Raw genomic sequence first — 25,022 nt, 5'->3', positions numbered from 1 at the left:
CGTACTGATCAAGGCTTTCTCTGTAGAAGGGGTCATGGTTGTCTCGCAGGCAATGGCAAACCACCTGTGAGCATCTCTTCCTATGCAGAGGTTGCCATAAGTTGGCTGAGACTTGATGGTACTTTCCATCAAGGAGCAGCAGTGGCGTAGGAGGCTAAGAGCTCGTGTATCTAATCTGGAGGAACCGGGTTTGATTCCCAACTCTGCCGCCTGAGCTGTGGAGGCTTATCTGGGGAATTCAGATTAGCCTGTACACTCCCACACACGCCAGCTGGGTGACCTTGGGCTAGTCACAGCTTCTCGGAGCTCTCTCAGCCCCACCTACCTCACGGGGTGTTTGTTGTGAGGGGGGAAGGGCAAGGAGATTGTAAGCCCCTTTGAGTCTCCTGCAGGAGAGAAAGGGGGGATATAAATCCAAACTCTTCTTCTTCTTCTTCTTCTTCTTCTTCTTCTTCTTCTTCTTCTTCTTCTTCTTCTTCTTCTTCTTCTTCTTCTTCTTCTTCTTCTTCTTCTTCTTCTTCTTCAATCTAAAACATTCCATAGTCCAGTGGTGGCGAACCTTTGGCACTCCAGATGTTATGGACTACAATTCCCATCAGCCCCTGCCAGCATCAGCCAAGGGGCTGATGGCAATTGTAGTCCATAACATCTGGAGTGCCAAAGGTTCGCCACCACGGCCATAGTCTGTATATACGTCACCCGCATCATTTCTTGTCTGCCACGTTGCTTCTCCTTTTCAGTAGAAACTCCCCCACTCCCCCCCACCAACCAACCATTCTCAAGAAATAGCTGAGCTAAATGTAGCCGGTGTATCTGAGGCAATATCTGCCGCACAGCATTATTGCTATGGATCCGTTTCCTTGTAGATCTTCCCTTTCTCCGCAGAGCCGCACAGACAAATGTAAGAATAGACGTCGCAGTGGGAAATCAATAGCCATTCCAATGTCTTTTAAAGCGGTCTGTGATAAAGCTCCTAATTGGCTTTCATTGTGGGCCGGGGAGCGCCGAACGTCCACCGGAGCAGCGGCCCAAATTGGACAGCCGCTGACATGATATTTGGGTATACAAAGGGACTGTTCACCTGACATGCTGATTAAGATAGTTGGTGGCTTTCTCTGTAGACGGGGCGACGGTTGTCTCCAGGCCGGTTAACTATCCCTGTTTCGAAAAACCATTTTGCTGATTAGTCTTGACAGTTATAATAGCAGTTCTCAAATGGATCTGCCAAGTGGGAGGTGGAAAGATGTTCCTGGGTGTGTGGCTTCCCTGTAATTCCCTCCTCACGGCTCATTTGTGTTGGCAGAGATAAACTTTTCCTTATTCTTTATCTCTATTGCGGATCGTCAGCACAAAGGGTGCGGTGGAAGGATGGTAGTCTTTTACCAGCGTGGTGGAGTGGTTGAGAGCAGGTGCACTCTAATCTGGAGGAACCGGGTTGGATTCCCCGCTCTGCCACTTGAGCTATGGAGGCTTATCTGGTGAACCAGATTAGCTTGTGCACTCCCAACACACGCCAACTGGGTGACCTTGGGCTAGTCACACTTCTTCGGAGCTCTCTCAACCCCACCCAGCTCTCAGGGTGTTTGTTGTGGGGTGGGGGGTGGGAAGGGAAAAGAGATTGTAAGCCCCCTTGAATCTCCTTGCAGGAGAGAAAGGGGGAATATAAATCCAAACGCTTCTTCCTCTTGTATTGTCGAAGGCTTTCATCGGTTGGAATACTTGTGTGCTGTGTAAGCTTCGAAGCTGTATGGCCATACGAAGAGTTATTTCTGACGCTTCGCATCTGTGGCTGGCATCTTCAGAGGATCTTCTGAGGATCTTCAGATCCTCTAAAGATGCCAGCCACTGATACAGGCGAAACGTCAGGAGAGAATGCTGCTAGAACACGGCCATACAGCCCGGAAACCACACAGCACCCAAGCTCTTCTTCATCAGTTTCAGGGGTCTTAGCCTGGCCAGTTCGAAAGACTGTTGCTATAATATTGTCTACTAATGTCACTTCTTTAATAAAGTGGAAACATTCTTTTCACATGCATGGAATAGGATAGTGAAAAGATAAGGTCCCATCCGTGTGATCCCACCTTGAAAAATAACAATAGAATCAGTGATCTTATTTGAATGGGATTTTCCACTGAAATTTTCTTCCTCAAAAACCATGTCTAACCCCTATTCATCCACAGTGGTAATCCAAGACAGAAAAGATGAGAGTTGGCTCACATCCAACGACAAATTAAAAATGTGTGCAGGGCAAATGAGGATAGTGAGAAGTGTAAGCTGCAATTAGACAACGAGCCATCCCAAATAACCTTGCGTCTCATATTTCCCTTTTAACCCTTCTTCTGAAGGTGAAAAGATGTGTGATGTTGCGATTGCCAGTGTGTTTTTTAGAGTAAAAATTACCCAGGGAAGGGAAGGTAACTGGGTCTCTGGTGTTGTCCAAAATGGGTCGACTTAATATTTCCTCTCTGTACTTCCCTGATAGCAAATGGTCATCCTAAACTAGCTCCAGTCCTGGTAGGGAACCAAGACAGGGAAGTATGGAGACTCCAATGTCTGGTTCAGTTTGTCTGACAACTGACAGCAGATGGCGATGGAGGGGATTTATGTTATTGACCGTACTCCAATGCAACCTCACTTTCAGCACGATCCAGAAATGATGTCACAATGCCACAGGTGACACTCTAGCATCCCCCCAAACTCTATGGTTTCAGTTGTATCTTCTGAGAGCCAGCGTGGTGTAGTGGTTAAGAGCAGGTGGATTCTAATCTGGAGAACTGCGTTTGATTCCCCCACTCCTCCACCTAAGTGGCGAAGGCTTATCTGATGAACCAGATGTATTTCTGCACTCCTACATTCCTGCTGGGTGGTCTTGGGTTAGTCACAGTTCTCTCTGAACTCTCTCAGCCCCACCTACCTCCCAAGGTGTCTGTTGTGGGGAGAGGAAGGGAAAGGAGCTTGTAAGCCACCTTGAGTCTCCTTACAGGAGAGAGAGGTGGGGTATAAATCCAAACTCTTTTTCTTCTTCTTAAGTCAGAAAAAGTTGGTTGGGGTTTTTTTGTGAGAGGCACCAGAAGTTGTGGCTCAGTCCCAAAAACTGAGCCTCTGGCCAGCAACGCTTGCTCCTCCGCACATGCTTTCTCCAGCCTGGGGCTGGGAGAGGGAACCAAAATGCACCGCCCACATGACCCAGGGGAAAGGTACCTGAGTCCAATGACTCCCTGTCCCCCCCTAGATACACCAGTGCTCCGCAGGGAATCGACTGCCAGCCTCTGGGCCAGGATACATATCCTGCTCTGCTCTGCCTGCCTACTCAGATAGGAAGCCGCTGTAGAATAGCAAAAGAGCTGCGTTTGGCTCTGAAGCAGCAGGTTGCAGACTCCCGACCTAGACAGTGGCCCGGCTGAGTTCTATTCTGCCTGAATAATGCCTCTCCCAGACTTTGATGCATTTTGAATGTTCATATAAAGCCGTTAGAAGTTCACCTACATGTTACTGCACAGAGCATTCAAATTCAGCATGCTGTTTCGCCAAGGTGGTTCTACAATTTGTGTTTTTCAGCAAAGTTTCATCACTCCTCTTTGTTTAGCAAGCACGTGCATGCCTCGGTGAGGGATAATAGAAATTTAGAACATCTTTAGGACAAAAGTGGGGCGTAATAATTAATAATACCTCGAGTGATGTAATTTTCCACTGAAGTGCCAGCCGCACATGGCTGAACATGCCAACAACCATTCCAAATGCCAGATGCAACACTCTCTTGTTCTGCACTAATCGTAAACACAGAACTGGCTTTCCCCCCCAGCGCTCTCTGTACTTGGCTTGCTGCTGAGCTGGCATTCATTTATTTCATTGCATGAGATTCAGCACAAGCTCCTATCTTTCCCGGCAAATAGAAATATATCCATTGGCGCCTTGCCTGTGCAGACTCGCTTTTCCTCTCCTCGTGGGACTGAGTGCTGAGTGGCTGATTATAGCCGGTTGACACTTTTGTAGATATTACAGCCATTACAGAAAAGGAAATAGTCCTTCGTGGATTAGAAGTCATGTCTCAATAAAGAAGTGATATATGAAAAAAAAACGTGCAGCGGACATGGACAAATAATGTCAGTAGGGTTTCATTCATGCCAGCAATACACATGCTTCTAAACCAGGGTTCCCCAAGATGGTGCCCATGGGCATTATGGCACCCAAGAAGAAGAAGGAGGAGGAGGAGGAGGAGTTTGGATTTATACCCCACCTTCCTCTCCTGTAAGGAGACTCAAGCTCTTTTCCCTTCCTCTCCCCACAACACACATTGTGAGATAGTTGGGGCTGAGAGAGTTCCAAAGAACTGTGACTAGCCCAAGGTCACCCAGCAGGAATGTAGGAGTGTGGAAACACATCTGGTTCACCAGATAAGCCTCTGCCACTCAGTGGAGGAGTGGGGAATCAAACCCGGTTCTCCCGATTAGAATCCACCTACTCTTAACCACTACACCACACTGAACACTTTCCTACCAAGTGTCTTTAGGAAGTGGGTCACGATTTTGTCCAGCAGGGCTTCTGACTGGCTGTGCAGATTTTTTAAAATGTTGCTTTGGTAGCCGCAGCCATCACAACACAACAATCTTCACTGTGTGAGTGAAGTATGCTGCATAGATGAAAGCAATATTTTTAAACAGTACATTTGTAAAGCACCCTGTTAAATTGAGCTTCTGCCTGAAATGTTGAAGGGTGGCTAGGAAGTTATGCATGACCTCACTCCCTCGCAGTTTGCGGACGTCTCTGCTTCCTGCGACAGCTGTGATGCGTACCACCTTTTATCAGAATTCCAAAGGTGCCTGGAGGCTTAAAAAATGTTGGGGACCACTTTTCTTGACAAACGGGACAGATTTGTTGCTCACCACAGCAGCCATGAATGTCAGTTTCTTTAGATGAGAGAGACAGAAGACGAAGGTGGAGACACTATTTATTCATTAAGCTTTTGTGCTACTATACCTCCAAGGATCTTAGTTTGGTACACTTCTCCTCCAACGTGGTGTACTGGTTTAAGAGCAGTGGATTCTAATCTGAAGAACTGGGTTTGATTCCCCACACCTCCTAATGAGACAACTGGATTTGTTTCCCTGCTCCTTCACATGAAGCCTATTGGGTGACATTGGGCCAGTCACAGTTCTCTCAGAACTCTGTCAGCCGTACCTACCTCACAAGGTGTCTGTTGTGGGGAGAGGAAGGGAAGGCGTTTGTAAGCTGTTTTGAAAATGCTTATGTTTGAGAAAAGTGGGATATAAATCCAAATTCTTCCCTTCAACTCTTGTTTTATTGCCTGCGATGCGTGTGGTAAATATATGGTGTCTTGACATGGATTATTTAGGAAAAAAAATCTGGGGGCGTTTTCCCACTTATCTTCTGCTGCACGCTATTGTAGCCAAGTAGCGAGGGGTCCCCCGGCACTCCCCACTACAGGGGCGGCGACAACGCAGCCGCCCCGACGCTGCCGCTGTCACGTTCCCTCAGCGCGCGTCATTCCTGGTGCTCTTCAAAATGGTGCCTTTTGATTGCGGGGTCATGGGGAAACCCGGGCGTGCATCAGAAATGACGCGCGCTGAGAGTAGCACGCGGCATAGGGGGCTCATGGTAAGTGGGGAAACGCTCTGAGCTGATTTTATGTAATCCTTTCAGCCGTAAAAGCACAAGTTTAAGTTATCAGTGAAATCTCTTTCAAAATCTGACCTGATACTTAAACAAAGGTTGTTTTATTGAAAGACAGAGAGAACCAAGGATGTAGAACTGGGAGTTTTGAACAGAACACTGTTAACAGTGCACCTAGTAGTGCCAAATCCACTGAGGTAAATCTTCTTCACAGGTTCTGTAAAGCACCATTTCCTCACAGCAGTAGAAGAAACTGCAGAACAAAAGACCCATGCCAGAAGATAACCACTTTCCTGCCAACTACCCATTTCACAGTTTCACAGGCTGTCTTCTCTGGAGTTTCTTCTTACATAGAAATCTCACACTTATGAAGCGAGGCGGGGAAAGAATGTCAGCTGTCTCTTCAACAGCCATTTTTTTCTCTGAGCTCTGAGCTTTTCTCAATCTGAAAAGCTGCCGATGCAAACTTGCTGTGTCTTACCTTCATATGAAAAATAATATGGCAGTTTACAAAAACTAAGAACAATTACAAGGAGGAATTTAAAAAACTGCCAAAATAAGACTCTAAAGCTATTAAAAAGACAAAAAATGCAGGGAGCCTTCAAATTAAGATCTTAGTTAAAACCAGTTAGCATCTAAAACTATGGGTTCATTTAGAAGTACACCAAAAACCTGACCTGATCTAAAAGATGGGAGAGGTGGTACCACAGGGAGGAAAGTCCATAGCTGAGGGAACTGTAGAGAAATTCTTTTTTAAAAATTAATTTTCAACCAAAATATAAAACAGTTCTTATTACAAAGTTTAAGTAATATTGGATATGGAGGAGAAAGCATACAAAGAAGTAACAAAAACATAATAAAAAAGAAATACAGAAAATTATCATAGGTTCCTCTCTTTTTCAAAAGGAGAGGTGTACAGTATATGGAGACCAAAACAATGTTATATAGTATCTTTAACTGTTATCCAATTTTAAATCATCTATTAATCATCTAAATCATCTGCTGTACACTGCCCAGAGCCCCTAGAGGATGGGGCGGTATAAAAGTTTAATAAATAAATAAATAAATAAAAATAAATATTTCCTCTATACTGTCCCCTCCCCTGTGATATTATTGTCGAGGAACAAGTTATAAAACAAAATACATTTTTAAAATAGAGAAATTCTTGATCCTGGTAGTTGATTATAACTTTAGGTTAAAACCTGAAGCATAGCTTAACTTACAGAGGGAGAAAGTTTTGTTTGGAAGCCTATAGTCCCTCAGGTATTGCATTAACAATACCAGGCAATACTTTAAAAGCTAAAGCTCAACCTGCCCTAGTAAATGCCAGCGCTGATTCAAATAACACAAAGATGGAAACCTGAAAAAAAATGAACAAGGGACTTGTAAACCCCACCCCGCAATCTTTTCCTGTCAAGATTTTTATAAGTTCTTATAGATTTGAGCTCTTTCTTCCCGACATGCGGCTACTTTCAATATTCAGCCTCTCCAAGAAGCATTTTCAGGTGCTACTAGGCCTTTTAGGAAGATTTACCCCCTTTTTCTTTGTTTAATTTACAGAGCCATTTTCTTATGGAGTCCTCTGAGTTTGTACAGACCTTTACCTTATGCATGGGTTAACTGGTCTTTGTGGCTTCCACCTTGTGCCCAAGGCCCATTCATTTTAACGGTGGTTATTAGGCTTGGTAAATACCCTAAAAATTCAGTAAAATTTGGATTCGGATTTATTCAGGCATAAAATTATCTGTATGCCTGAATAAGACAAATAACGTATTCAGATATACCCGAATATTCAGGTATATCCGAAAAATTCGGGTCTGTTTGATTTTTTTGGTATTTTGGGGTGTGTTTTCACATTTTGGCCTGCAGGGGGCGCATTTTTAAAGCTAGCGGCACCAAAATTTCAGAGTATGATCTGGGGACTGTCCTGATAATGCCCCCCAAGTTTGGTAAAGTTTGGTTTAGGGGGGCAAAGTTATGGACCCCCAAAGTGGGTGCCCCCATCCCCCATTGTTTCCAATCGGAGTTAACAGGAGATGGGACTACCCCTTTGAGGGTCCATAACTTTGGACCCCCTGAACCAAACTTCACCAAACTTGGGGGGTACCATAAGGACAGTCTCCGGATGAGACCCAGAAATTTTGTTGCTAGTAGATTTAAAAATGCGCCCCTGACTGTCACCCAAAGAAATTTCCCCAGATTCTGTGCTCTGAAGTGCCTTGACTCCATTGTAGTCAAGGGGGAATTTCTTGGGGGAGGGCTGTGGCTGCCACAGATCCAACATCACCTAATGTTGGTACGATCCAGTGTGAACATTCCAAGCCAAGTGCCCTATCACGAGGGTGATAACTGTTTCCAAATGAGTGGTCTCTGCAAACACAAAAGCGATGTCTTCACTGCTATTCTGAAGTACCTTTCACTGACTTAAAGGATAGGCATCCAGTATTGGACTTGTCATTCCCTCCCAGCCAAATCAAATAGTTTGTGTGTATTAGTGAGAGAAAGAAAATGGCTCAAGGAGATGGCATGCCAAACACTATTGCCGCAAGCCACATCAACTGAACCCCCCACCCCCACCCCCCCGGCCACACTGCAGGTGGTTTTTGAGATTTAAATTACATGGCAGCAGAATGTGATTGTGGCTCTCCATCATCATGACCCAAATCATCAGGCTTCCTTTCGAGTGTAGTTTCAGGGGGTTGGCCATGCTGCTTTGCAGTAGAATAATTAGATTTGAACCCAATAGCTCCTTACTAGCAGAACATCAACTATCAAAGCTCTCTTTGTCAGAATCAAGAGCTGGACAAAGGGAGTTTTGAGTCATGAGAGTGCCTGCCCTGGAAATCCTATTGGTTTTTAAGTAGAGTTACCAACCTCAGGTGGTCCACCATGATGAAGCCAATTTGGGGTGGGTACACCCTGTATGTTGTTGCTTGAAACAACAGATATTATCAACAGTTCCAAAGGTACATCAGTAGTGTACATGAATACAGATTCTCTGATCTCAAATGATACATATGAAAATAAAGAATCTTAAGCAATTTCATAATAGGTGTTTCTCCATTTTGGGTCACTACTCACTTGAATAAATGGGCAACTCTTATATGTAATAACATTTTTAGTTACATCTGTCTAAGTTACTGTGATAGCGTTTTGTATATTTATTTGCAGGAGAGCAAAAACAAATGACTGTTAAATATTGAGTGCCTATATAGTAATATCCACTGCGTTGCAAGTGAGTACTGACCCAACATGGAGAAATGACTATTATTAATTGTTTAAGATTCTTTATTTTCTCTTTGTGATTCTCTGACATTAGGCATTTGGGCCAAATTGAAGGACCGCTGAGACCGAATGTACTGAAATTTGGCTAGCCTGAACGGAATAATTTGAGAAGGAGCAAGCTAGTGTGCTGCTTCCTTAAGAATTTAAAGAGACAGTATCACATTTTGTGGGTTGTAAGGGGTTTTGCTATCTTTAAGTTTCCAAAGCTGAAGAGTTGGTATATGTATCACTTGAGATGAGAGAATCTATGTTTATGAGTACTGTTTAGGTATCTTTGGAATTGTTGATGGTATATTGATGGTATATGATGGTATATTATGTATCTTTGGAATTGTTGATGGAGCAGCAGTGGCGTAGGAGGTTAAGAGCTCGTGTATCTAATCTGGAGGAACCGGGTTTGATTCCCCACTCTGCCGCCTGAGCTGAGGAGGCTTATCTGGGGAATTCAGATTAGCCTGTGCACTCCCACACACGCCAGCTGGGTCACCTTGGGCTAGTCACAGCTTCTCGGAGCTCTCTCAGCCCCACCCACCTCACAGGGTGTTTGTTGTGAGGGGGGGAAGGGCAAGGAGATTGTCAGCCCCTTTGAGTCTCCTGCAGGAGAGAAAGGGGGGGTATAAATCCAAACTCTTCTTCTTCTTCTCTTCTATATATTATTTAAGGAACAAATCTTGTTTTATGGCAAGAGGGAAACAGTTCCCTGGGAGAAAATAGATGCTTTGAAAGAGGGAACTTATGACTGAAGCTCCTCCCTCCCTTCCCCAGACTCCACCCACCAAATCTCCAGCAATTTCCTAGCCTAGAGCTGCAGCCCCATCTTTAAGGTGCGACTAGCTTGGAATCTTGAAGGTTAAACCAGGTACAGGATCCACCGGAGATCTGGAATAACTAATGGGGTTTTTCCCCCCCTGTACCTGGATCGTCATGTGTAAACATTCAAAGGAATTGAGCTACATGCTGCTTTCTTAACCAGACTGTGTGATTTACAATGGCTTGATCTGCAGGAATTAACTGATGAAACTTTGGATCTCACTGAACTAAATGTTTTTAGATGCCAGCTGCTGCTGAGGGAGCCATTGTTTCAAAGGCATGCAAAGAACAGTAGGGAAGCTGGCAGCTCTAGGGAGATCCGGGTGGATGCCAAACTGCTAGGTGAGGTAATTTTGTGACTGGTGACTCTTAAATTTTCTTCTCTCTTTCAGCTTGCCATGAATCTTGTTCTATCTGCTGGGGCCCAGCTGCTAGCAACTGTTTGGCCTGCGAAGATCCATCTCGTGTGCTACTGGAAGGGAGCTGTGTCGCTGCTTGCAGCCAGGGATTCTACGTCAGGGATGGCATTTGCAACGGTAAAAGCTTTAGGCCTTCCTAAATCCTCTTTTCTTTCTGAGCAGAGCAGGAATTTGCCTTGTAGATTTTTGTAGATTTTTATCACGAGTTTCCAAACAATTTTTGCAATTCTTACTCCCCTTTTTAGAGGTCCCTTATGAACACTGCCTCCTGTCCTGGGGAGGTTAAGACACCCAGGGTGTAAGATGAAAAACCAAAACTCCTGCAGTTTTGGAGATCTTGGAGATCTTGTTGAGATAGGACGGTGGCTGGAGATCTTTCAGAATTACAACTGGTGTCCAGCAGAGGTGTATCTAGGGAAAATGGAGCCCGGGGCAAAATCTGAATTTTCGAGGGGGGGGGGCTGCTCCCCAGTGCCCAGGTCTACCACTTGGAGCTGGAGTTGGTGTCCAGGTCCACCGCTTGGAGCTGACCCAGCGCCCCCCCATGTGATTAGATGGCATGTGCCCAGGGACATGTGATACCCCATGTCCCTCTGGAGTTACGCCCCTGGTGTCCAGATGACAGAGATCAGTTCCTGTGGAGAAAATGGCTTTTTAAGGACTCTTTTTAAGGAGTTGTACCCTGCTGAGATACCTCCCCTCCCCCAAACACCTTCCGCTCCAGGCTCCACCTCCTAAACCTGTAGTAATTTTCCAACCCAGAGTGAAGAACCCTAAAGAGCAGCCTGACATATAGCAGTTAAACTGCCAAAGCTTTTCATGGCAAGGAGAGAGAAAGGGTGAGAATATTTCTCTGTGTCCTGCTACCTAAAAAGCTTTCTTATAAAGTTGGCAACTGGTTTTGTCAACATTCCCAACAGATTCACAACACCCCTTCTCTTGCTTTCCCTCTTCCCCCAGGGTTAGTTACCCCTTTGCAAACCCTGATTTAGGGAGACAGTAGACATCATATTACCTTGGTGTCCACATTTCATAAACCATACACACCCAATAGTATGAATATTTGGTGTCAAAAGCCACTCCTTTTGGAACAAGTACTGGATTGTTCTTAATAATCAGCTTTCTGAGTGGCAATAACAGCGAAAACAGAATGAGTCTGACAAACCCACTTACGTGTGAGGGGGAAAAGTACATCCCAGTGCAGACTCGAACTTTGTCAGCAGTTAATTTCCAGTTGTGTAATACCTCAGCGGCATGATGCTTAAAGATTACTGTCAGCCTCAAATGCGAAAAAAAATATGGACAGGAGACGTAGAAGGAAAGTAAATGAGGGAGGGAGCGAGAAGGAAATAAATGCGAGCGTGCGAATTGTTCAGGATGTTTGGAAACCTTGCGGCTGCATTCAGACGTCTCAAGAAGACATTGTTTTGGAGGGTTGATCAAATCCTGTGTCGTTATAACGTCTGAATTCACAAACCACAGTGACTCTTTTCCATGTGTTGCCCAGAGATGTATAATTTTCAGTCATTTTAAGGTGAAAACAATTTTTTTCAACACCCCCGCCCCCCCCCGGGAAATCCTACCCAATTTAAGCTCGTTATTTTCTTTAAGAACATAAAACACATAAAACGCAAGCTAACACATAGAATTGTATTAATTGACACGTGCATGGAATTCAGAAGTATGCAGGTCTTCGTTTTCTACGAACAAAATTGCAGCTACATTAAATATTGATGTGTGTGAGAGAGAGATTTTATTTATTTATTTATGTTTCAATTTATTATACCGCCCCATCCCCGGAGGGCTCTGGGCGGTGTACAGCACAATACCTATCATATACAAGTAAAATAACTAAAACCATTAAAAGCAGCAATAGAATCTTCAAGTATAAAGACTAAAATTAACTCGCAATAGCTATCGACAACTCCATTTCCAAACCCTCTTTCAGGGAGGGAAGATCAGCAAATCCCAGATGGCAGAAGGCACAGATGTAAAAGGCCATGGGGGGGGGGGGGGGCACCATCAACGGCTCTTTCCTCCAAAGGCCCGGTGGAACAACTCCGTCTTGCAGGCCCCCCAAGTGAATTCGGCAGGTCCGCGCAGGGGTTCGACAGCTGGTGGAAGAGCCGCTCCACCAGGCTGGGGCCTGAGCTGTAAAGGCCCCAAGGTGGGAGAGTGCCGTGCCGAGCCGTATCATCGAGGGGCCAGGGACCACTCAGCAGATTGGCCTCCCGGCTGAGCGAAGAGGTCGTAGAGAACACATGCATGCGATGCGGTCCCGAAGATACGAAGGTCCCAGGCCGCGTAAGGCCTTAAAGGTCAGCACCAACACCTTGAAGATGATTCGGAACTCTACTGGAAGCCAATGCAGCTGGCGCAGCACAGGCTGGATATGATCCCAGATGGCACCGCCTGTGAGCAGGCGCGCAGCTGCATTTTGGACCAGTTTTAACTTCTGAATCAAACGCAAGGGAAGGCCCGCGTAGAGCGAGTTACAATAGTCTAATCTGGAGATGACCGTTGCATGGATCACTGTGGCCAGGTTGGTCTGGGAGAGGAAGGGGGCCAGCCGCCGGGCCTGGCGAAGGTGGGAAAAAAAAGAGAGATGTCAGTTGCTACACCATACCTTTGTATGTTTCATTCATTTCCAGTTAAAAAAAAATATTTTCAGCTCTCCCCCCAAACTTGTGACTGCATTTTGCTGACGGAATTATCGTTTTCCAGCTTGCAACGAAACTTGTGAAACGTGTTACCCAGACCATCCCAGATGTTTAACTTGCGCTTCTGACAAAGTTCTGCATGATGAGGACTGTGTGCTGGAATGTCCCGGGGGCTACTATTTGGATAGTTCTCGGCGATGCAGAGGTAAGTACCGTTTTAGCATACTGCTTTCTGCTGTAACCCTTCTGGTGACCTTGCAGAGCTGATCCTCAAGTTTTTTTAAGGAGTTTATTGGGCCTTTCGTAAACGTCCGGAAGATTTTAAGAGCAATTTTATCTTTATAGCTGTGCAGGATGTATAGCTGTTGAGAGCCAGCATGGTAGAGTGTTTAAGAGTAGCGGACTCTTAATACGGAAAACAAGGTTTCCCCACTCCTACACACGAAATCTGCCGGGTGACCTTGGGCTAGTCACAGTTTTTCGGAACTCTCTCAACCCCACCTACCTCACCTACCTCTGTTGTGGGGAAAGGAAGGGGAAGGAGCTTGTAAGCCACCTTGAGTCTCCTTACAGGAGAGAAAGGCGGATTATCAATCCAGACTCCTCTTCTCTCTTCTTCAGCAGTGGCATAGGAGCAGTGGCGTAGGAGGTTAAGAGGTTAAGAGCTCGTGTATCTAATCTGGAGGAACCGGGTTTGATTCTCTGCTCTGCCGTCTTGAGCTGTGGAGGCTTATCTGGGGAATTCAGATTAGACTATCCACTCCCACACATGCCAGCTGGGTGACCTTGGGCTAGTCACAGCTTCTCGGAGATTGTAAGCCCCTTTGAGTCTCCTACAGGAGAGAAAGGGGAGATATAAATCCAAACTCCTCCTCCTCCTCTTCTTCTTCTTCTTCTTCTTCTTCTTCTTCTTCTTCTTCTTCTTCTTCTTCTTCTTCTTCTTCTTCTTCTTCTTCTTCTTCTTCTTCTTCTTCTTCTTCTTCTTCTTCTTCTCCCTCTTCTTCTTCTTCTTCTTCTTCTTCTTCCTCTTCTCTTTCTTCTTCTCTCCTCTCTTCTTCTTCTTCTTCTTCTCTTCTTCTTTCTTCTCTTCTTCTTCTTCTTCTTCTTCTTCTTCTTCTTCTTCTTCTTCTTCTTCTTCTTCTTCTTCTTCTTCTTCTTCTTCTTCTTCTTCTTCTTCTTCTTCTTCCAACCTGGGTTCTGAAAAACAAAAGCAGTCATTAAGACGCAGACTTTTAAGTGGGTCTTTTGCATCTTTATGTTTTTGGTAGGGATGCAAGGTCACCGGCCGACATCACTGAGAGCTTTATGGGGATGATCCAGAAGCGCAGTGTTATGTCTGGTTGAAAACCTATATGTAACATAAGTAAATCAGGCAACACTCTGGCCACCCCTGCTAGAATTCTTGGGGACAGCCAGAGCATCGCCCAATATTCACATCTGGGGTTTGGGTCAGTTGTGATGCCATCTCTGGCAAAGTAAGTCCCACCTCCAGAACTGAGTCCTAAAGGTCTCACAGTGGGTTACCTACTGGTCAGGACTACAAGGGTAGGCATTCCCATCAGACACAAGCACTTGACTACCCTAACCTTTAGGACTTCTGCATCAGTTCCACTGTTCACTGTGGGAGCATTCCCCAAATTTCTGATATAATTTTAAAAGGCATTGAAGTAGTCTTTCTCCTTACCTGTCTGTTATTCTCTCTGTTAAGGAAGGAAGCTCCTCCCTTCCCCCTACGCATCCCCCCAGGTGAGTGGGTGTGGACAAGATGCTGGGCCCCTCCCCTCTCCCCCCTTTCTCCCCCACCTCCTCCCCAGAGGTGGGATCCAGCAGGTTCTCACAGGTTCCCGAGAGTAGGTTACTAATTATTTGTGTGTGCCGAGAGGGGGTTACTAATTGGTGATTTTGCCATGTGGTTTTTGCCTTAGTTACGCCCCTCCTCCGCTCCTTCTCAAAAGCAGGGCGTGCAGAACTTGGAAGCAGTTCTAGCAGGGAGGCGCACCGCTGGGCGCGTGGCAGCCTGTGCCTGCGCGGCATTCGCTTTCCTCGGCCTAAGGATCAAGGCGTAGCGGTTGCGTCCCAGCTACAGCGCCCAGCTCCAGGGAATGCCCTGCCACGCCCTCTGATTGTCTGCCACGCCTCGTCAGGCCTCCCACTCCAGCCTCCTGGATTGCTCCATAGCCATGCCTCTCACTGGTGGCTCCCCACCTAGCCCCATTGGCGCTATGCCACAGTTTGAATCCCACCAGCATGAGAACCTGTTACTAAAATTTTTGGATCCCACCACTGCTCCTCCCCTCCTTGTTCCTTGAGATTAGACTCCAAAGAGGTCATAAGAACTCTGTGGCCACCCCAAGCTTACCATTTACAACCTGGGTAACTACCGATTGCCACCAAGGAGTATCTCCTGCCAGACAGAGTGATCCATTTAGCTGTCTGTAATTGCATTGCCATTTAGAGGACCTGCCAAGTTGCTGTGCCTTTTGATATTCATCCACAAGCAGTTCAGTTTTATCATGCTCCCGAAATGGGGAACTACTCTTTTGACTCTTCCAGTACATTTCAGATAGCAAGACTGAATAGACACAGCGTTTGGCAAGAGATCAGACTGAAAGAGTTCAAAATATGAGAATGTTTAATGCATAAATAAAAGAGTACTCATGTTCTATTCCAGCATTTGGGCTTAGCAAGGGAACAATGAAAAGGTTGGTGCGGGGATCTGTCTTTTGTCCCTATACTAGCTAATTCCTAAATGGTGCTGAATTTTAGGATAGGCAAACTTTACTTGAAGTTTCAATAAGGAAGAAGAAGTAAGAAGTAAGAAGGAGAAGGAGGAGGAATTTGGATTTATACCCCCCTTTCTCTCCAGTAAGGAGACTCAAGGTGGCTTACAAACTCCTTTCCCTTCCTCTCCCCACGACAAACATCCTGTGAGGTGAGTGGGGCTGAGAGAGCTCCAAAGAACTGTGACTTGCCCAAGGTCAACCATGTGGCATGTGTTGGGGTACACAAGCTAATCTAGTTCCCCAGATAAGCCTCCACAGCTCAAGTGGCAGAACGGGGAATCAAACCCAGTTCTCCAGATTAGAGCGCACCTGCTCTTAACCACTACATCACTGCTATTCATCGTTGTTTTTTGGGACTTCTCTGTGCTGTCCCCTGCCTCACAGACAAAATAAGAATGTAAGAACAACTCTGCTGCATCAGACCATTGGTCCATTAGCCTACAACCTCACAGGGTTGTTGTGATGAAATGTAGGAAGAGAGAGCCAGCCTCTTGAAGGAAAAAATGTGATAGTACTGAACTAGACAGGTAACTAGTAATGGAGTGTGAATTGTGAAGTGTCATTTTTCAGGTACTCTTTTTGTTCCTCTTCCAGGTTGTCACAGTGGGTGTGCCACCTGCACTGGTCCTCTCTCTACTCAGTGCACTTCGTGTTCTTATCCTCTGGCCCTGCATCAGGGTCAGTGCCTGTCAGCCTGCGGAGAGGGCTTCTACCAGGATCACGCCATCTGCAAAGGTAACCAAGACTTGGCCTTCTGCCTCATCCTGTTAAAGAACCATCTCATGTTATTCTTCCTCTTTTCCTACCGCCTTCAACTTCTATTTGTTTTTATTAATTTATATATTAGATTTTTACCCAGCTAATCTTCGTCGGAACTCTAGGCGGCTCACATGTAAAGCATATAAAAACAGTGCAATAATATAGGTCTTGCAGCCTTAAGAAGAGAAGAAGAAGAGTTTGGATTTATATCCCCCCTTTCTCTCCTGCAGGAGACTCAAAGGGGCTTACAATCTCCTTGCCCTTCCCCCCTCACAACAAACACCCTGTGAGGTGGGTGGGGCTGAGAGAACTCCAAGAAGCTGTGACTAGCCCAAGGTCACCCAGCTGGCGTGTGTGGGAGTGCACAGGCTAATCTGAATTCCCCAGATAAGCCCCCACAACTCAAACAGCAGAGCTGGGAATCAAACCCGGTTCCTCCAGATTAGATATACGAGCTCTTAACCTCCTACGCTACTGCTGCTCCTTAAGCCAATTAACGGACTCTGAAGTATCGATCAGTAGCGTTTATTGAAAAGGCATCGAAGAACCATACTTGGCAAAGCCGGTTCTGACGAAGCTGGAATTCACAGTCCCCTTGATCCCGCATTGAAAGCCCCCTCCTGTTTTTCCAAGATGTTATGAAGAACAGTCTTTGGAGCTGAGGCACCCCAAGGTCTGCGACAGATAGTGAGAGAGCCACCTGGCTTCCTGCCCGACGAGATCAGATGTAATACAGTTCCCATGGGACAGAGGTACCAGCGGAAGCCTAGTTGTCTACAAAGCGTTTGAAGCCATAAAGTAGAGATCAAGGAAAGAATGAACAGATGGCAGTGGATACATATAGCAGGCTGGTTACATCTATCTTTCTAGCAGCATTAGTTTGTTACTTTAACAGTTACATTGACTTGATGACTCAGTCACCTAGATAGCATCCCCCTGACATTGGTACACACAATGTCATAGGCAGCTGCCAGCAAAATAACAGTATTTTGATCTGTGTGATCAATGCCCTGCTGGGCAGGATCTACACTTGACCAAACTCACCTTCTAAAAATTTAGGCACCAGGAAATGTATTGGCAGGGCATCGAGGTTGCAACTCATTCATTCATTCATTCATTCATTCATTCATTCATTCATTCATTCATTCATTCATTCATTCATTCATTCATTCATTCATTCATTCATTCATTCATTCGACCTCTAAGCCAATATGGTAAACCTTGGTGCTGTAAAGAGTCAGCGTGGTGTAGTAGTTAAGAGCAGGTGGATTCTAATCTGGCGAACCGGGTTTGAGTCCCCACTCCTCCATCTGAGTGGCAGAGGCTTATCTCGTGAACCAGATTTGTTTCCCTGCTCCTACACATGAAGCCTGCTGGGTGACCTTGGGCTAGTCACGGTTCTTTGGAACTCTCTCAGCCCCACCTACCTCACAAGGTGTCTGTTGTGGGGAGAGGAGGGGAGGGGAAAGGAGCTTGTAAACCACCTTGAGTCTCCTTACAGGAGAGAAAGGTGGAGTATAAATCCAAACTCCTCTTCCTCCTCCTCCTTCTAGAAAACCTTTCCCATCTTCCTGTGGAAATCATACAAATCTTTCTGGGGAAATTTCACAGTCTGTTTCTTATCATGCAGGGTGCCATTCGTCGTGCCGTGAGTGTGTTGGCCCGGAATATTTACACTGCACTCGGTGCGCAAAGCCAGAAGAAAGTCTGCAGCCGGAAGAAAACCTTGGGGCGGCACTAGTTGGTGTCTGTCTTCCCCAGTGCAAAGCTGCCTTCTACCTCAGCAACGATGGGGTATGCAGAGGTAAATCAACAGATTGCCGGTGGTGATCAAATCCACACTTTAGGTCTTGATCAGCTTGCCTGCGTGTTGTATTAACAAAATCTGTACCTTGGAAACCCAAATTCTGTAAACTGAAAAACAGAAAGCTGTTTTTTTTTTTAAAAATATACAGTAAACAAAAGCTTTTTTAAAAAAGCAAAAAAACCTTCAAAAATACTTTTTCCAAACTAGGATTTTTGAATGTGCCCAAATTAGTTTCTCTCCCAGCGTAAGAACATGAGCATCATTTGGCGTTCAAAGTGCTGCTCAGCTCTTTGCTTTATTGTTGTGCCTCGGCAAAATGCTAGCCAGCTTGCTGCTGCTTCTTGTTGTTCCTTGTCTAGGTGCTTAATTAGTCTGCTTAATTAGCACACCTGCTTAATTAGCATGCTAATGCAACAGCTGCTGGAACTGAGGTTCTCCGGTGTGCCAACTAAGCCCGTGTCTCCCGTGTAAATGAGACGCCACACAAGCACACGGTTCCACAAGTGAGTTCTTTGGCTCTGCTAGCATCATATATATTCAAATCTGGACCATGGCATCCCATAGGACAGTGTTGGCGAACCTTTGGCACTCCAGATGTTATGGACTACAATTCCCATCAGCCCCTGCCAGCATGGCCAATTGACCATGCTGGCAGGGGCTGATGGGAATTGTAGTCCATAACATCTGGAGTGCCAAAGGTTCGCCACCACGGCCATAGGAGCTCTGCAAGTGAAATAACCCTTGCCATCCTTATTTTACATTAAAGTTTCAAAGGCTGGCTTAAATACTGGTTGCAACTGGCAGGTGTTCATCCTGTCTCTCATGGGACTGACCCATTTTGAACCCTTGGGAAGGTTTAAGTGGCTGATTCCACAAGAGGCCCCCCGACGCACTCGCAACTGGACCCCGGTGTGGCAAACTTCATAGTACGGATGTATAAGGAAGTTGTCGTGTGCCTAGTGCGGAGGCGTAACAAGGGAGAAAAGTGGGGGCGTCCTCTGCCCCTGCCACACCAATGTCCGCTCCTGTCCTGCCTCGGAACGCCCCCGCCCCATCACGCCCCTGGAACGCCCCTGCCATGCCCCCACAGGGGCACGTGCCCGGTGTGTCGCACGCCCTGCTTCCCCTTAGAGCTACTTCTCTAGCCTAGAGCTCTTGCTCTTGACTCTCCCTGCGGAATGCAAGAGCATTTCAGGCATTTGGCTGATGCTGTAGTGGGGCAGATAGGTGGTAAACTCCCCTGTCTGTAACTGGCCAATAGGAGCTGTTCCTTTTATTTCAAAGAGGGAGAGGTGCTTTTTAGTTCTAGATTGGCCAGTATGTGAACTAAGTTTAGTCAAACATGCCTTGATTTCTTTTTAATTTTTTTTTTAAAAATCTTTATTGAACATAATTCAGTTACAATATTCAAATAAAATAAACAATAAGAACAGAAGAGCTAGAGAAAGAAAACTACATATAACACAAAGAAAGGAGAGAAGCAAAATTGGATTACTTTCTTCCTAACATTGTTATCCTTCTAATGGTTTTATCTTTCCCTCAGTTGTTTTCTTAAATTATATTAAGAAACTTCTTCTCCAGTCTTACATTTTCTGACTGTTGTCTTCACCTCTTTATAACAAAGAAATTTGTGAACAACATAGCTGTTTAAGACAGTGATGGTGAACCTTTTCGAGACCGAGTGCCCAAATTACAACCCAAAACCCACTTATTTATCGCAAAGTGCCGACACAGCAATTTAACCTGAATACTGAGGTTTTCGTTTAGAAAAAACGGTTGGCTCTGAGGCGTGCATTACTCGGGAGTAAGCTTGGTGGTAGTCGGTGGCTTTGCTTTGAAGCAATTGTGGAACTCTTCCAATGGGTGAATCACGACCCTAGGAGGGTTTACTCAGAAGCAAGCCCCATTGCCAGCAACCAAGCTTACTCACAGGTAAAAGATTGCACTTAAGTTCTTCACATGAAAATCAGTGGGGTTTAACAGCGCTTAGCAGGGTTACCTACACTGCTTCCCCAAAACTAGGTCTTAGGTTTAATGCTAATAATCTAGCCCAGCGGCCCAGGCCAGCTTAGATGTGTGTGGGGGGGCACTCTGTTTGTGCGTGCCCACAGAGAGGGCTCTGAGTACCACCTCTGGCACCCGTGCCATAGGTTCGCCACCACTGGTTTAAGACATACAAATTCTATTAATCTCCGAGTCAAAGATAACATAAGATTCCAAGTAAATTCAATTTTTCCAACTTTTCAGCGACTCACTTATTTCAAATACGTCTGTTAATTATGTCCTCGTTAACATATATTCTATTAATATTCAACTGGTCTTATATCTAGATCAGTATCTTTTGAGATATAGTTAGTCCACAGCTGCCATTTCTGTATGGTGACAGTTTAATTTGATGTGAAAGTCTGTCCATAATATAAAATTGTTGAACCTTTTCTTTCCATTCTTCCATAGTAGGGATATATTGGTATTTCCAACATTTGGTCAGAGTCGATCTTGCTGCTACAATTAGGTGAAATAACAAACGTTCAGAACATGCCTTGATTTCTTAGCTCTTACTGGCCTTTTATTCTGAAAGAAAGTGTGGCCATCTCCTTTCTGTGAATTAGCTTGAACCAAGATCTGTAAACGTCGAGCGGAGTTTGGCTCTAAGTTCACTGTAGAAAACTTCCTTTTTATTAATTCAGCTGTTTTCTGCTTTCAAGTCAATTCTGATTTTCTTTCATATCAATCCCGGTAATCATTCAGTGGCTCGCCTTGTTCTGCCTGCCTATTTTATTAGTTTGTTTGTTTTACCATATTTATATCTTCCCCCCTCCTCCCGCCTAGACCGGACTCAGGGCAACTTACATCATAAAATAAAATCCAGCCATAAATCCATACACCTTTAACAATGATAAAACTGAGATCTAATAAAACAATACAGATCTAGACAAATCTAAAACCAATTTAAAAAGTGACAGTGCCTAAAAATTTCACAGCACTCTCCCAGCATTTAAAAGTATAAATTTGACAACAGCTAGTCAGGTCATAAAAACGCCCTCGTAGCTGCCCGGCGAAAGAGCTAATGGAGCACTGGATAGCAGAAGTTGGGAGGGAAGTACACAAATTCAGTTCAGATCAGCAGCTGTCAAACAGTTGCCTTTCTCGACTATAGGCCTGGTGGAACATCTTTGTCTTACAGGCCTTTTGAAACAGGGCCAGTTCAAGACCCAGATTTCTTTAGATAGAGAGTTCTACCAGGTAGGGGCCACAGCTGAAAAGGCACTGACTCTCGTCAAGGACAGTCAGATCTCCTGTCCAATACTGTTAAGGTAAACAGAAATAGTACTGTAGTTTTTTTTCAGGAGTGTTATAAGTGGTTCTGGTCGCCTCAATTACCAGGTGGTAGCAGCTAATTTTTTAAAATCCATCTGAAGTTTGGTTCTGTCAGGAGAATGTTTGGGGTACTCAGCAGGAGTTAAGTCTAGGGCGGAAAAACTCTGCCCAGGATCTTATTCTCCACATTGGCCCACATTAAATTGTGGAGTGACCGGAGCATTGGGTCTTGCTTATTGCTTCCTGATAGGAGGGATCCTTTGCAGTTAGCTGCTTCTTAGAGATCACTGCACATGGTTTATAACTGCTTAGACCAGGGCAGTCCAGGAGAGAGAATTGATAGCTTTGCAAGTGATGGAAAGGTGGGGGTGCGGGGAACCTAAAAAAAAAAGCACTCCGTTCTAGCAGCCTTTAAGGAGACCAAACATTAGCAGGCTACTGTCGAAGGCTTTCACGGCCAGATTCAACTGGTTGTGCCGTGGTGGGTTTTCCGGGCTGTGTGGCCGTGGTCTGGTAGATCTTGTTCCTAACCTTTCGCCTGCATTGGCATCTTCAGAGGCGTATCACAGAGGGAAGTCTGTTACACATTGTGTCACAGTGTGTAACAGACCGTGTCACAGTGTGTAACAGACTTCCCTCTGTGATATACCTCTGAAGATGCCAGCTACAGATGCAGGCGAAAGGTTAGCAACAAGATCCACAAGACCACGGCCTACAGCCTGGGAAACCCACCACAACCAATTAGCAGGCTACATCTGTAGGCCAGCTTCAAAGAAGAGATCCTGCTGACCAGAATGTCTTTTGTTTTTCATCTTACCTAATAAATGGCCTGGAAATGACTGGCTAGTAAAAAAAAAAGTGGTTTTCCTCTGTGTCTTTGTTTTTGTTGACGTTTATTTGGACGGGGGCCTTTCCAAAGGTAGCTTGACTTTTGTTGTGCTCAGGGGTCTCCTGCTAACTATCAGCCATATGTTCTGCCTCAGATTCCCTTGCAAAAGTACCAGTTCAGCATTTGTGTTCCAAACGTGGCTCCCCAGCAAACAGATCTGCTTATTATATAGATTTCTGAGGGGAAGAGAGAAATTTGTTTCGGTGTCATTTGTTAGACTTTCTCACATTGCCTTTATGGTAGGCTGACCAGACATCCCGCTTTTGGCGGGACAGTCCCGCCTTTAAACAATTTGTCCCACGTCCCAAGGGTTCTTCAAATTGTCCCGATTTTTGGGAGGCTGTCGCACTGCCTTCTGGGGTGCAAGGCAGTGTGTGGTATCCTCCTCTGGCAAGCGTGGCTGCAGGAGCTGATGCTTCGGGGCTTGCCGAAACGGCAAGCCCCAGAAGCGCAGCGGCGCTTCCTGCGTTTGTGCATTCGCCTTCTTGGGCTTGCCGTTGGGCGGGAAACGGCAAGCCCCAGAAGGCAGTGCGCTCCTGCGGCTGCACGCGCGGCCACATCCCCCCATCCCGGATCACAAAGGTGACCATCTGGTCACCATACTTTATGGGGTGGTGTCTCCGGCTATTGTGTTCCTTCTTGGTACCACCAGGATGATGTCAGTATGAAGCAGTTCCCACGCTGCAAAAGACATGTGAGAAGGTGTCCTACAGAAAGCAAAGCTGGGAAAGTTCAGTTAACAGCATTCATGTTTTTTCCCCCCTTTTCCTGTTCTGTCTTGGCTGCAGAATGTCACTCCTCGTGTTCCTCCTGTGTTGGGAAATCTGCTGAGAACTGCACGGCATGCACAGTTTCCCGAGTGCTTTACAACGGCCAGTGTCTGTCAGCATGTCCTGAGGGGTGGCGTGACCAGGAAGCACATTGCTATCGTGAGTCCATGCTATTAAGAACATAAGAACATAAGAACTAGCCTGCTGGATCAGACCAGAGTCCATCTAGTCCAGCACTCTGCTACTCGCAGTGGCCCACCAGGTGCCTTTGGGAGCTCACATGCAGGATGTGAAAGCAATGGCCTTCTGCGGCTGTTGCTCCCGAGCACCTGGTCTGCTAAGGCATTTGCAATCTGAGATCAAGGAGGATCAAGATTGGTAGCCATAAATCGACTTCTCCTCCATAAATCTGTCCAAGCCCTTTTTAAAGCTATCCAGGTTAGTGGCCATCACCACCTCCTGTGGCAGCATATTCCAAACACCAATCACACGTTGCGTGAAGAAGTGTTTCCTTTTATTAGTCCTAATTCTTCCCCCCAGCATTTTCAATGTATGCTCCCTGGTTCTAGTATTGTGAGAGTATTAAGTATTAAGTTGTGAGAGTATCTAGTATTAAGTTTCTAGTTGCAAGGCAACCGCAGTTTCATTCTTGCTGTGTGGCGGAAGGCAATGATAAACCACCTCTGAATGGCTCTTGCCTTGAAAACCCCATGAGGGTGCCCTAAACAGGCTGGGGCCCCTTCCAGTGGTGGGATTCAGCCGGTTCGCACCGCTTCGGTAGAACCGGTTGTTAAAATGGTGCTTGTAAACAACCAGTTGTTAAATTATTTGAATCCTACCACCGGAACCAGTTGTTAAATTATTTAAATCCCATCACCGGCCCCTTCCACACATGCAGAATAATGCACTTTCAATCCACTTTCACAATTGTTTGCAAGTGGAGTTTGCTATTCCACACAGTAAAATCCATCTGCAAAGTGCATTGAAAGTGGATTGAGAGTGCATTATTCTGCGTGTGCGGAAAAAGTCTGGGGCTTGATAGAACTTTCCACCACCGTATTTGTTATGAGTTGACCTTTCTCTTCATCTGAACGTAAGAGAGGTGGATGAGGGTTTTTGCAGAACAGATATCCTGCTTCATCATGGGTTTAGTTCTTGTTTTTTTTCGAGAGGAGGGGTTGTGCTTCCTCAGAGATGGGGGGAGGAGTGCCTTTCCTCTAGAGAATTAACAAATAAATGAGGAGAAGGAGAGAAACAAATATGATTTGCATGATTGTGACACATTGCCATGGGCCTAGGGGACACGCTTGCTAGTAATGAGCGACTTTTTGTTGTTTTAAACGGCTTCATTAGCTGTTCTGCACTTGAATGGTCAGCAGGGGAGTGCTTATCATCTTTGGAAAGTGTATCTGTGCACGTTTTATGGGGCTCGTGGTGGTGTAGCCTTGCCAAAGGATGACACCGAAGTCAGAGAAGGCAGAGCTGGAATAGCAAGAGAGAGAGGGGGGGGGGGAGAGAGAGAGAAATAAGACACAATTGTGGGTGTGATGGTGAGAAAGGAATTAAGTCCCAATTCATAGGATAGCAGTTGCGGCTAGTGCTCATCCATCCTGCGAACTCTTTTACAACTCTGCTTCCCAACATGGATGGGAACTTGCACCATCAAGACTTCAGTGTGATCAGCTGTGGTGTCTACTAGCTGGGTACCTTGACCCAGGACGTTCCCAATCCAAGAGCACAGAGTTCTAAAACCGAAGTGGGATGTGTTGCAGTAAGATAGCTTTTCCAAGGTGTTTTGGGTTTTATTTTTGATCCATGAAACTCATGGATTCGTGGAGTTTATTGCTTTTACCGAATGGGACTGCTGTATCATGGATCAGAGTTTTTTCCC

General features: G+C 45.6%; 1 protein-coding gene across 1 annotated transcript in view; it reads left to right on the top strand.

The window, feature by feature from the left end:
- Nucleotides 1–25,022, top strand: part of FRAS1 (Fraser extracellular matrix complex subunit 1) — a 200,981-nt gene that overhangs the window by 29,284 nt on the left and 146,675 nt on the right. The window contains exons 8-12 of the mRNA XM_048509698.1: nucleotides 10,119–10,262; nucleotides 12,870–13,010; nucleotides 16,183–16,323; nucleotides 17,978–18,151; nucleotides 23,150–23,290. Of these exons, the coding sequence (XP_048365655.1) occupies nucleotides 10,119–10,262; nucleotides 12,870–13,010; nucleotides 16,183–16,323; nucleotides 17,978–18,151; nucleotides 23,150–23,290 (741 nt within the window). The remainder of the gene's footprint in view (nucleotides 1–10,118; nucleotides 10,263–12,869; nucleotides 13,011–16,182; nucleotides 16,324–17,977; nucleotides 18,152–23,149; nucleotides 23,291–25,022) is intronic.

The sequence above is a fragment of the Sphaerodactylus townsendi genome, linkage group LG10 (assembly GCF_021028975.2).
Source record: "Sphaerodactylus townsendi isolate TG3544 linkage group LG10, MPM_Stown_v2.3, whole genome shotgun sequence".
NCBI classification, from domain to species: domain Eukaryota; kingdom Metazoa; phylum Chordata; class Lepidosauria; order Squamata; family Sphaerodactylidae; genus Sphaerodactylus; species Sphaerodactylus townsendi.
Note: the sequence above shows the minus strand (reverse complement) of the source record. Positions and strands in the feature narration are given on the sequence as shown.